At 41.1% G+C, this 13,793-nt stretch overlaps 1 protein-coding gene across 1 annotated transcript; it reads left to right on the top strand.

The window, feature by feature from the left end:
* Positions 1–1,230: 1,230 nt before the first annotated feature.
* LOC121287573 (procathepsin L-like) lies at positions 1,231–12,712 on the top strand. The gene is made up of 7 exons (XM_041205502.1): positions 1,231–1,353; positions 3,239–3,361; positions 4,837–5,040; positions 7,560–7,781; positions 9,014–9,182; positions 9,531–9,636; positions 12,511–12,712. Exons 1-7 carry the CDS (start codon positions 1,231–1,233, stop codon positions 12,710–12,712), a joined length of 1,149 nt encoding a protein of 382 aa, XP_041061436.1.
* Positions 12,713–13,793: the final 1,081 nt, after the last annotated feature.

The raw sequence follows: 13,793 nt of genomic DNA, 5'->3' as shown, positions 1-13,793 counted from the left end.
GGGCATGCAGGCACCATGACAAAACACATTGCCAAGAATCTTCGAAAGCTCAATGGATTTTCACCAAGAAATTAGCAACTTGCATCTTGAAAATAAGATTTACATCAACTCTTTATCTTTTAAGACTATGTTATTAAGTCCATGCAGGGTATTTATGTATAATTTGTGTGACTGATGGTTGGAACTTACAGGTGGCAGATTATTTTAGATAAAAAATGAACCAAGATAATGCTTCAGGCCCCGTGATCTAATTGGTGGAATTTAGGAGGCAATTAGTTTATTTTGCATCTTCTAAAGGTATATAAACACCAGTTCAAACTCCAGTACAGCACAAACTAGTCCCAAATGGTTTGTGTCATTTAAAAAACAGAGGTGTCCTTGTGAGGTGAGTAAAATATAGTCTCTATTGTATCTACTGTGATTGAATGGCCTGATGCTAATGTATAAGTAATACATTGAAAGAACACTGAATGATTTAACAGTGTAACACAGCAAAGAATATCACTTTTATTGGTAGAATTGTCTGGATCACACTATTGTGATTAAATGTTATGTAGGAAAAGAAATTAGATTTAAAACTGTTTGAGCAGAGAAATTAATATTCTGTAAATAGATTAGCACTTCTATAGAAAAGCAGATACTGGAATATCACACAATCAACAATATTTTCTAAATGGCGATACATTATCTGGACAAATTCAGTGGGAATTACAGATTCCTGACATCAATGTATTACTGACTGGGAACATTGAGTTAGTCAAATCTGAGGCTAAAGGCAGCTCGGTCTCTTCCCAAATTTATCTTCAGGTCCCACACCGGTCAGTGAACTTTACAATCTCTGCAACTGTGTTTTCAAGGTAAGTAAAAATTGTTGGGCATGTGTGAATTGACCATTTTCATGTGCATAATGAGAAGAGGCATTGTAAATTTCACAAACTGATTCTCTCCTCATCTGAATGAATTGGTGATACATATTCTTTCTACAGTTGTTGTTTGAAACAATTGAAGACTAAATCCTACACCTTTGTCCTACTCCGTTAATATTCCGCCAAAAAATTCTGAGATGATACAAAGAATATTGGTTTATTTACAGGACGTTAAAATAACAAGGGTAGGATTGTGAGATTAGGCTCTTGCATTACCTCTCCCCATTCTTCTGATTTTATTGCCCATAGCATCTCACAAAGAAAACCATACTTGTTGCAGGTTTGACGTGTTCAACATTTCACCATGGTATTTTTCCTCGTTGTAACGTACATCCTGACTGTTATCTCCATGGCCTCAACAAACCCAATCATTGACGAGGAATGGGAAAGCTGGAAGCAGGAGTATGGGAAGAGCTACCCTAGTCTGGTAAGAAACCTAAGCTAATTCTCTAATAGAGCATTGAGGGACTGCTACATTGTTTTGAGAAGGTCAATTTGAAATGTGGAAGTCACCCCCCCCACCCCGCACCTGTTAATGTTGTTCAGTAAGAGCCATAATCGAAAAAAAAACAATGTCCTTCCATGGTGATTTAGATATTAAACACCAATCAATTCCATGGCAGTTATTGACCATTTCTTTATACCAAATTTGTAAAACACAAATAATGGATTTTTTCTCAATTCGCCTCAATCAAATATTGCGAAGACCAAAGCCATCATCTTCAGTCCCACAGCAAAAAGCTCTGTTCTCTAGCTACCAACTCCATCCCCACCCACCCCACTAGCAGCTGTCTGAGGCTGAACCAGGCTGTTTGTATTCTTGTTAAAATATTTAACACCTAACTAATCTTCTAACCACATATCTCTGCCATCATTAAGACACCCTATTTCCACCTCCTTTACATCGACTGACTGTGCCACTCTCTCACTTCATCTGTTGCTGAAACCATCATTTGTACCTTTGTTACCTCAAGACTTCACTATTGAAATACACTCCTGACCGGCCACGTTATATCCTCTGTAAATCGGAGGTTATCCAAATTGCTACTGCCTGTATCCTAACGTGCACCAAGTTCTGTTCACCCATAACCCCTGTGCTCACTGATCTACTTTAGTTCCTGGTTAAGGAATGTCTCAATTTTAAAATTCTCACCTTTGATTTCAAAACCCTCCATAGCCTGGTCCCTCCCTATCTTTGTAATCTCCTCCAGCCCCACAACCCTCCGAGATATCTGCTGCATCAAATTCTGGATTGTTGCACATCCCCAATTTTAATTGATCCACCCTTGATGGCCATGCCTGGGTCCCAAGCTCTCAAATTCCCTGCCTAAACCTCTCTGTCACTCTACCTCTCTTTTCACCTTTAAGATGCTCATTAAAAGATATCTTTATGACCCAGCTTTTGACCATGGGACTTAACATCACCTAATGTTACTCACTGTCAAATTTTGCTTTAACTCTTCTATATATTGTTGTTGTTGGAAGCAGCCAATCATGACATGACAAATTAGGATGCTTCCACAGTTGTCAAAAACCTAAATTTGGACTGGACTATGCAGCTTGAGGAAAATGGGACCGTATATCTGCAAATGTGAGGCTGGGGAGTGGCAGGAATGGGGATTCTGGGACCTCCTTCACTGATACTGCTGAAATTGTCAGGATCGGAGGGAGATGCATTAATTATTATGCGAATGATAGGTTCTCACACCATTACGGGTGCATTTATAGTGCCTGTTCATCCAAATCTTGCCTGGCATCATGATTTGGTTTAGCCAAGTGTCTGTTCCATATTTCATGTATTTTGTGAGAAAGAAATTTGGTGTCACGTAAAAGCTTGCTTTAGATTTGAGAAGATGTATTTTTCCCCTGGCTTCTTTGCTCACAGTTTAAATCCCAAGTTTATTCATACCTTATTAAAATGAGCCATGACTATTGTCTTTTACCCCATGTGTTTTACCTAATTATTTCCAAATGATCTCTTGAAACTTCTTTGGTTTCTCCTTTCCTTTCTTTGCCCCTGACAGTTCTGATGCTAGCTCTGACCTAGAGATTGTATCTTTGGGTTTTCTCGCCTCCAAATTTAATGTTGATGGTCTTGACAATGCATGCCCTTCTGTCACTCTGCCTTGTTCTACCACTGTAGCTAACATCAAGTGGTGCCACCAACTACTTGAGCATTCACCTGCGTTAACTCGTGGAAGGAACCTGCTGTCTCCAACTTCAGTATCTTCTTTTTAATTGAAGGCAAGCAATAACATTGGGCATTGGATTCTATTGGTATTATACTGTAATGACCCAATTTCTTTGTGTAGGAGGAAGATCAGGCCAGGAAGGAAATTTGGCTGGACAACCTGGAGAAGATTGAAGCTCACAATGCTCTGTATCGCCATGGAAATTCTATGTATGAAATGGCCATGAATCGCTTTGGAGACTTGGTGAGTCATGCAAATAATGTCAGATTTGCTGGTTTGATACTGGACATGATGGAGAGTAATTTTATCCCAGTTAAGCCAACCTGCTTTACTGGAAAAAAATATATCAGCTGGAATTATTTCTATGTCCATTGGTCCAGTTGTCATCTTCAACTATATAACTAACTTCATGTGAACAAAACATTTCCATGAACAATCAATCGCTCAACATCACTACACCCTGCAATGGTTCAATAAGGGGACTGACATTGGTAATGAATGTGGTCTTGGAGCAAATGGTCACATCCTGAGAACAAATATTAAAGAAGGAACTTGGAAGTCTGGAAAAAATCAGAAAAGTCTTTGTAGATCATCTGGCTGCTTTGAAAACCTAATTTCTCTCAATCACCCTCTCCCTCAATCATCTCCCTAAATCTCTCTTAAACTTTTCTGCATTATTTGCCTCCACTGACTTGGTGGGCAATTTACTGCATACATTTCCATCACACCCCACCCAACCACCACCCCCACAACCCCCACCACCCAACACTGTGTAAAATAGTTAAATCTAAACTGTCTCTACATCTTTTCTCTGAGTTTTGTGATCTGTGACAATCCCATATGTATTTTTGGATTGAATTTATCTTTTTCTTTAGTATTTTAAATACTTGAATAATATCACCCTGAGGCTTCTATCCTCCTGAATAAAGAATCCTGGGCTCTTTAACCACTTCTTCTCACTTCAATGTCTGAACCTACCTGTCAGCTTGTTTTCCCTTTTCTGCATTGCTTGCAATGCTTTGTTATTCTTGCTGCAAGACTGCACCCAGAATTATGCATTTCAAAACAGCTCCATTTACAACCACTTTTCACTTGAGCCAATTACTAACCCACCTCAGACGCTTGGCTCATATTTGATGCCTCCTTGACTTGTGGGCTAGTTTTTTGTGCAACCCGCTGTCACAAACATTGGTTAAAATCAAAATAAATCACTTCCACTTCCTTCAAATCTCTCAGAATCTTGATAGTCAAGAGCCTTCTGCCATAGTGCCCCACTGACTCCATAGAGCTTCCATTTTATATGCATCTATGCTAGAAAGTTCCATCTTTGTTTTCATCAATCATGGCTGCAAATGATAAACATAATGGGACACTGTGGAGCTACAACTGTTCAAACAAATAGATTTTGGCTTTGCATTTTTTATAGAAATTTTCTTGTTGTAATATGTCTTTAAGTGATTCAAGCATGACTCACTTCCCTCTAGCGTTGTCATGCTGCAATCAATTTCACTTTTGCTTTTCAACAGAACATACAGCAGCCAGCTCTGCTGCTGGTGTCTTCAAGCTTTCTACCTCTGTATAAATGTTCCCATGTGCCTAGTCTAAGTAAAGAAAGCCACAGCTTGTTTATCAAATCCCTTATGAGTGATTGGCGCTTTAATATCATTATAACAACACAACAAGTCTCATTGTAAGCATTCTGCAACTATTTCTTCCAGACGCCAATGGAGTTTGAGCATTTGTTCACTGATGCAAGGATTTCTGAAATGGCAAATTATACAAATGTTGCGTTGTCAGATTTTGGAGGAACTGGAAGAAATCACCAGATTTTGGAGGAACTGGATGAGATGGAGGATGTTGCTCAGTTTCCCAAAGATGTGGACTGGCGTCGAATGGGCTATGTTAGTAATGTAAAGAACCAGGTACCTACTACTTCTCACCATTTCTGTTCAATGCAGGTCAGTTGCTATGTTTGAGTTTGTTAGGGCAGTATTCTTGTTTAATAATTTGACTCCAGGGATGATTATTTTCAAGCTTTTATAATTTTGAACCACCTTGTGTTTCAAGAAATTGGAACTGTGGCAAATAGCAGGGGGAACATTTCATGGGTGCTGTTCCTCTAATAGCCAGTGGGTAGCAATACTAAGAATTGCTGCAGGCAATTAGGGTCTAAGTGTTTGATTCAGATAGCTAACAGAGAACCATATTTTCATGACAAGAATTTTGTCCTCATTGTGGCTTGGCGCAAGGGTGGGGGGCAGGATGGTGGGGGCGGTGGCGGGGGGCAGGAGGTGGTGGTTGGGTGGAAGCAGGGGCGAGCAAGCATGCTGCGGATTGCCTGGAGTGCTGCCATTTTGAGTGGGTGGGCCAATTAAAGCCTGCCCAGCGTGACACACACTAGGATGTGCTGAATGCTCCCTCTGTGGGCAGGGGGAGTAGGCTGAGCTGGGGCCTGTGTTCTTTTGCTCATGATTCCGAAAGAGTGCAGAAATCTCCCCTAGGCACAGAGCTGCCTCAGGGAGAATAGTTTGATTTTTAAAAATTTTATTAAAGAAAAAAAATTTTTTGAGACATGTCCCCTCATGTGACAGTGTCACATGAACTGGGACATGTCAATGAACTTTAGTAAAAACTTCATTTAATATTTAAACCCTTCATGAAACTTCATCCAACCCGTGGATGAGGTTTCATGATAAATGCAAAGGCTGCCTAGGCTCATCACCTGCCCACCAATCTTAAGGCTGGATGGACAGCTCAATTAATTACTTTAATTAGTTTTTAAATAGAGCATCAGAATGGCGTGTGGTGATGTCGAGAAATTCTCCCCCTGGATGTTAATAAAGATACATACACATTAAGGGTCTTCAGAATTTTCCAGTGCCAATGTTCCGCTCTAACACTTCACATGATTGGCATATTTTCAAAGGCCTGTATGAGAAAAATAAAATAATCAAAGCTAATTTACAAATGGACTTTTAATACTTTCATGTTATGAAATCACATGGTTCAAAAAAACAATGATAAGGAGCCAATGTGTTCTTGTGTGAAGTGTGTGCAACCACAAGATTCTGCGCATTCAATTTTACCAGGGGTGTGGGGGAGCGTTTTGCTTGCATCCTGCATGAAAAATTGGCTGGAAACCAACTTGCGTTAAATAAGTCCGCCCTGCTGCGCTAATAGGCTGTGTGGCCTTAATAAGCAGAGAATGGAATGTCCGTCCCACAGTGGGAGAAGTCCCAACCTCAAGACCCAATTAGATCGGCTGGCAGCTCTTGCACTCCCAGCAGTGCCAAGTGAGAGAAATGGGTGCTGCTGGGACTGGAAGTGTCAAGGACTCCGGATAAGATGAGTACGGGGTTTCTTTGTAGGAAGGGATTGGATGCTCTAGGGAGGAAGTGTGAGGGGATTGAGGGGCAGGTTTTGGGTGCCAAGATGGGGGAAAAGGCAACGTACAATCTTATTTGTTGGGGTGTTCCTCTGATGCATACAGGGAACCCCTTGAAGATGGACCCCACCCATCCTAACCCTCCTTTCAACAAAATTGGTTAAAAAAATGCCTCCTCACTTTTGCCTGCCTTCCAATGCTCACGGTATTATGGTAATGGAGGTGGATTGAGGCCTTAATTGCTACTTAATTGGGCAGTTAAAAACCTCAAAAGGCCTAGGGGCAGGTGGCCTAGTGGGTGCCTGTATTATGGTGAATGGGTTGGGTATAGGCCGTGGGCTAGCCACCCATCATATTTAATGTGCCCCCGCAACTGAAAATATGCCATGTCTGAGGGGTGGAGGGGGTGAGTGGTTGCGGGGGGAGAGGAAGGCGTTGTAAATCCAATCATGTATCAGTCCGCTCTGCATGGTTCCTTACTTGTGACAATTTCTCCAGAGGGCAAGGTTACCATGGGAATTAACTCTTTGATCCAGCAAGAATTGGGACTTTGGGTTGGGAGGACAATTGAAATTGAAGCCATGGAGTCCCTTAAGCATGATGTGACTTGCCCGATTTCACCACATTACTGGGCTTGAGAAAGTACAGAGGTGGCATGGATGAAAGTCTTGTGATCATCTATACTCCTTGGCCACATGTGCTTTCTCCTCCTCACTTGCACACGTTAATTCACCTGCTTCTTGATTCTCAAGCAGTGCTGCTGAACTCAAATTATGGTGCGAGGGGCTGGACTGTTGTGTTCTGCCACTTGGGCAGGTTATGAGTTGAGGTTTGGACACCCCAAAGTGAATGGATATTCAGGTAATAGTCTGGAGCTGAATATTTTGCAGAACAGATTGCATGTCCATTCTCTCCCCCTGGAGTGTCTATCAGCAAGTACGGCAAAGATATAGTCAACCATCGGAACTCTTTATTAGTTTTCAATCAAAATGCTGAAGATCATGAGAAAAGATTTAAAAATTTTAGCATTTGCCAACTTATCTGTTTTTCCCTTAGGGTTACTGTTTATCCTGCTATGCGTTTACTGCAGTTGGAGCTCTGGAAGGTCAGTTGGCCAGGAAAACCAACCAACTCGTGGACCTGAGTGTACAAAACATCATTGACTGTTCTGATGGATATAAGAATTATGGGTGCAATGGAGGCTTGCCATACCGTGCCTTTGAATACGTGCGAGACCATGGTATTCAATCTGATCAGTCATACCCGTACCAAGCAAAGGTACACTTGCTGCACACTGTACACTGTCTTCATTTCCCACAGTTAACCAGGGCTGTCATAAAAGCTATTCTGAAAGGTATTCTGGTTTAAGGTATAGCTTCATTTAACTTTTACAAAAAGTGTTTACCCGAAGTTGCCTAGACCCGAGCATCGTCATGCAAAGTGGCAAGCAAGTGACATTTTGAATATCAACAGTAAGGGTGTCCTTCATTCTTAAAGTGAATTGGTGCAGTAATTAGACCATTGTCCTTCCTAACAGAGCTTGTCTTTCCCCAGTAATCATTTCTCAATTATAGCACCTTTCAATGATGCTCACTCCTTGATGAATCAAATGGCTGTGAAACATTAACTAGGAAGAGTTAAACTTGTGAAAAAAATGCATTCATCAATTGTGAATTCTTGAACATGAGTGACCTCTAAGTTATGGCAGGCATGACAATTTGGGCTGAATTTTCCCCCGATGGGGGAGAAGTTGGTGGGCGGGCACGTGTGGGCGAGCTTCTGACCAGTGCCCCCGATGGGAGGCGTGGTGCCATTTTGCGTGGGAGGCCAATTAAAGCCCGCCCAGCGTGACGTCTGCAGGGAAGCTCTTTGCGCACCCTGTGTGGGCGGGGTGTAATGCCCAAAACCGAGAGTGCGTTCTTTCAGGCATGCGCAGGAAAGAGCGCACTCATCTCCCAGAGGCTAAGTGCAGCCTCAGGGAGATCGGCTCTACATGTAAAAAAGCTCAAAATAGAAAAATAAAATTTCCCTTACATGTCCCCTCATGTGACAATGTCACATGAGTTTGGATATGTTCATAATTTCCAGCAGAATTTTGTTAAAATTTTTAAAACCCTACATGAACACTCATCCCGCCTGTGAAGATGCAGAAAAGCAAATGGGCTTAGAGAGAGAGAAAAAGAGAGGGAGAGATTCAGAGTGGAAGGGCTGGGTCCAGATGGGCCTGACACTGATCAGTGAGTGAAAGGGACAGGGGATTGCACAGGATCCAAGTGATGGATGATTGGTTTAGGAATTTTAGGCTGAGAGGCTGTGGAGAGTTTGGAATGAGTTAGGTTTTGATGAGGGTGATGTACTTGACATTGATGTGTTGAAGGAATAAGAGTTGGGGAGGAGAACAAGGCTGGGCTGTGGTATTTGAGTGGGATTTTGCCTGTGATACAATGTTGAAGTTTATGGAAATTATTGTCAGCCAATTTGCTAAACAGACTCTTACATTTTAATTACAGAGGAATAATGAGTGCTTATTTAATAGCTCGAAGAGTGTCACCAAAGTTAAAGGATTCAGAAGGATTAAGAGCTATACTGAGAAAGAATTAGCTGAATTAGTGGCAAATGTTGGACCAATTTCAGTACTTATTCGTTCATCACATGATTCCTTCAAATTTTACAGATCAGGTAAAGAAAATTCTAAACTTTTATTCATTCACCTTGGTTCAGGTTCTATCTCACAATCTCCCTGTGCAAGACATCCATGCAAGAGGACCAATGGGGTAACACTCCATCTTCAGGGATATTCTAAACATCTTCACTTTGCTACTTCTCTCTTTTGAAATTCCCTCTTTCACCAGGCCAGTCACCTTCCCTAACCGTGTCCTGTTTGGGTGACCTTGGGACAAGTTGCTTAATGAAAGATGGCATACGAATACAAAATCTTGTTGTCTGATTTTCACAATCTTTAATAATGTTATTTCAGATATGAGTTTGGAGTTACTTTCATGTATTGTACTATCCTCCATTTTACAGGTATCTTTGAGAATGTTGACTGCAACAGTAAGAAAATTGATCATTCAGTGCTCGTGGTGGGGTATGTGGATGAACATCCAAAAGGCTATTGGATCATTAAAAACAGGTAATTTTTATCTACAAATTAAGAACATCAGGCATAATGGAAATCTTTTGGATCTTAGAGATTATATAGAGGGATGCTGGCCAAGAAGGCCTGGAAATCAATTATCTGATGATGAGGAAGGATTAAGGAACAGAGTCTTGAGTTTGGCCCTCCTAACATGATCATGAAGGCAATGCCAATTACGAACCAATGCAATAAAAGATATGAATGATCACAATACAATCTTTAGAACGTGATTCATTTATTTCGCATTGCACCTTGTGCGATAAATATAATGCGGCTAATTAAACTTGCTCCATTGCCTTATAAGCTCTCTGCCTACATAGCAGTCTCTCAACTAACTGGCACTTACCATTAGAGTACTCTCACAGACTCTATGTGTTTATTTATTCCCCTATAGCCTCTCAGCCTCATTTTTGTTGAGTAGTAAGTGAAATCTCTGTCTCTCTGGCTGCCTCAAATTGATTTATCTGGGAAAAGATGAGAGGCAAAAACTGATCTTTGATTCTTCCCTCGACTCTATGTACTGAGGATTGTCCTGACCAGCTGCTAATCACTGTTTCCATCTTGAATGTGCACCCCAGCCCACTTCCCAGGATGTGAACGCTCACTGTATTGTTGGTTTAGCTATGTCCTCTACTATGCAATTTGAATGACAACTATCCTTCCATTATGGCTGCAAGCTGGCTGCTCTCAATAAGCCCTCATTGTCTCAAAACTCATCTGATCTGTAAAGTTATACAAATATGTTGGCTCTTCCATTTGGTATTTCACCCAATTATCATAATTAGTTTTCTACATGGATTGTATAACTTCAAAAGCAAACTCTATGTAAAGTGAACCTGATTTCTTGTTGATAACATAATCTAAAACCAAATGCATTCAAGCCAAATGAAAAAGTTGCAAATATTACAGAAGCAAGGTTGCAAGGATCTTTACTATATTCATTTTGTACGTAATTAGGTTGGTTTTAGATATTAACAAATACTCTTGCTTTTCTAGCTGGGGAACTGCCTGGGGTGAGAGTGGCTACATGCGCTTACTGATGGGCGAAGACCTGTGTGGAATTACCTATTGTGCTTCATACCCTATAATCTGAAGAATTTCAACTTCCACAAATATGCGGAAGAAATTATTTTAGATGTCGTAATGTATTTAGCAACTATTTGATATTGTAACTGAACTTCCAGTTTCTTAACTAGATCTGTATTAAAGACTCTATCAATTCTAGATGCAACATGGAACAACCTCACCTTGTCTTCAAGTGCATTTTTGAAAATGTTGCAATGTGAGCTGAATTTTGTTGCTGTGGTATTGGATTGTTTGAAAGGTGCTTCTTCTAATCAATAAAAGAAAGTTTCAAATAATTTGACTGTCATTGTCTCTTCCTAGTGAGGGAATGCAATAGCTGCTTGAATAAGAGAATTGTAAAGAATACAGTGTGTGATAATGTGAGTGGAAGGATACTAGATGGCTCAAGTGAAGAAAACTATCTCGAGGGGCTAAATGGCTTATTTTTGGGCTGGAACATTTTATAATCCTGCAACAACATTCAGAACCATACAAGTCACTTTGCTCCAGCTTACCCTTATAAAGTAATTAACAGGATGAGAACAGTGTTGGCTAGGTCCTGCTATTGCCAATCCTTAGTTGTCATAAGAGGCTAGTGATGGGTCCTTTTGAGGGGTAGTCCACCCATGATGATTTTCAGGATGATCTCCAGCCTTTTGACAAAGCAATGATGAAGTCATTGTTCCGCCAGTTCACTCAGCTCCTGACTTCATTACAGCCTTGGTCCAAAACATGGACAAAAGAGCTGAGCTCAAGAGGTGAGGTGAGAGTGACTGCCCATGACATCAAGGCAACATTTGACCAATTGTCACATCAAGGAGCCCTAGCAAAACTGGAGTCAATGGAAGATCTCCACTGGTTAGAGTCATACCTGGCACAAAGGAAGATGTCTGTGGTTGTTGGAGGTCATTTATCTCAGTTGCAGGACACCACTGCAGGAGATCCTTGGGTTAGTGTCCTATGCCCAACCATTTTCAGCAGCTTCATGAATGGCCTACCCTCCATCATAAGGTCAATAATGGGAATGTTTATTGATGATTGCGCACTATTTCAGCACCACTCGTGACCCTTCAGATACTGAAGTATCTGGTGCCCATATACAGCAAAACCCAGGCAACATCCAGGCTTGGGCTGATTAGTGGCAAGTAACATTTTTGCCACACAAGTTCCAAGAAATGACCATCTGCAACGAGGGAGGATACAACCTTCTCCTCTTGACATTCAATGACATTGCAATCACTAAAACCCCTCTATCAGCATTTTGGTGGACCAGCCATACAAACATTATGGCTACAAGAACAGGTCAGAGGCTGGGAATTCTGTGGAGAGTAACTTACCTCCTGACTCCCCACAGGCTGTTCACTTACAAGTCCCAAGTCAGGAGTGTGATGGAATACTTTCCACTTGCTGGATGAGTGCAGCTCTAACAATGCTGAAGAAACTTGACAGTATCCAGGACAAAGCAGCCCCCACTTGATTGACATCATATCCACAAAAATTCACTCCCTCCACCACCGACGCACAGTTGCAGCAGTGAGTAACATCTACAAGATGCACTGCAGGAACTCACCAAAGCTCCTTCGACAGCACCTTCCAAATTCGTGACCTCTACCACTTAGAAGGACAACAGCAGTAGATCATGGCAACACAACTATCTGTATGTTTTTTTCAAAGCCACACATCAGTCTAGGAATGGGCAATAAAAATGCTTGTCTAGACAGTGACACCCACGTCCCGTGATTGAATGAAAAAAATGATGGCACATTAAGAATATGTTTTAAATCTAGTTTAAATTTGCTGCAGAAATGAGGTGACAATTCTTGGAACATACCACACAATCCAGAAACCAGTCAGAGACTGCCAATCAAGTGGCTCGGAAGAGTTAAGCACGACAGCAGTTGCCATGCAGCCAAAGTATAAAATCAGGCTGAAAACCCTTATCGTGGTGGTGTCATCGGGATTAAAACAATCAATAGAATTCATGCTGGAAGTGGATCAGTCTTAGTCAGATTGGATCCAATTCGCCTGCAGTCAACCTAGTCTGACTAACCAGGGGATGACTATTTTAAAATACTATGCATTGTTTTCAAGTTTAAGTTTTGTGCGATAAAGACATTGGATTCGAACATTCTCTCGAGCATTACATATATTGCCAGGCCAGGGTGGTGAATGGAGATGATGGTGTGCTCATGGTGTTCCTGCTCTGGTCTCTCTTGTTGGAAGAGTGTGTGAGGCTAAAAGGGGCTATTGAATGCAGTGGGGTGAGTTGCTGCAGTGCATCTCAAAGTTGGTTGCTGCCATAATACGCTGATGGTTATTAAGCAACAGGCGTGTTGTTTAAATGACTGCTCTGTTGTGGTTGGTGTCAAGCATTTTGAGTGTGGTTGAGGCTTCATGCATCAAAGTGAATGAAGAATGTTCCATATTACTCATGAGTAGAACCTTGCACATGGTGGAGACGGTTTGACAGTTTAAGATTTAAACCACTTAAACTAGGCTACGAACTTTTACTCAATGTACATTTGCGTAATGGAGCACATTTCAGTTCAACAATTTAACTAATTAATTACTGAAACCATAAAATGTTGTAAGCACTCACATTAAATGTCTGATAAAAAATAGACTCATGCTTCATACAAAGATGAAGAGATAAGCAACTTTATCATGTCTTCATTTCAATTGCTTTGTATACTTTATATACTGCAGCATCTCACCTAAGCTCCATCGACAGCACCTTCCAAATCAGCAACCTCTATCACCTAGAAGGACAAGGGGAGCAGATGGCACCCCTGATAACACCAGCAATATCTTGTATTATAACACCTTTAATGTAGTTTTTGCTAGTTGCCAGTTGCTCCAAAGGAACAAAATGAAATAAAATTTGACACCTAGCCAGGGAAGCCAAGGGCGGGTGACTAAAACTTTAGTCAATGAGCATCTTAAATGAGGAAATTAGGAGTCTGCTGTGGCATGTCCACATGGATAATGCGCTCATAAGGAACCTAAATCCATAACAACTAGTGACTTTAGCTGCAGCATTGTGATGAAAATGGGCAGCGATATTGCTATACTGTGACTATTCTATG

The sequence above is a fragment of the Carcharodon carcharias genome, chromosome 14, assembly GCF_017639515.1.
Source record: "Carcharodon carcharias isolate sCarCar2 chromosome 14, sCarCar2.pri, whole genome shotgun sequence".
Taxonomy (NCBI): domain Eukaryota; kingdom Metazoa; phylum Chordata; class Chondrichthyes; order Lamniformes; family Lamnidae; genus Carcharodon; species Carcharodon carcharias.
The sequence above is the reverse complement of the archived record's forward strand: the minus strand, read 5'-3'. Positions and strand labels throughout refer to the sequence as shown.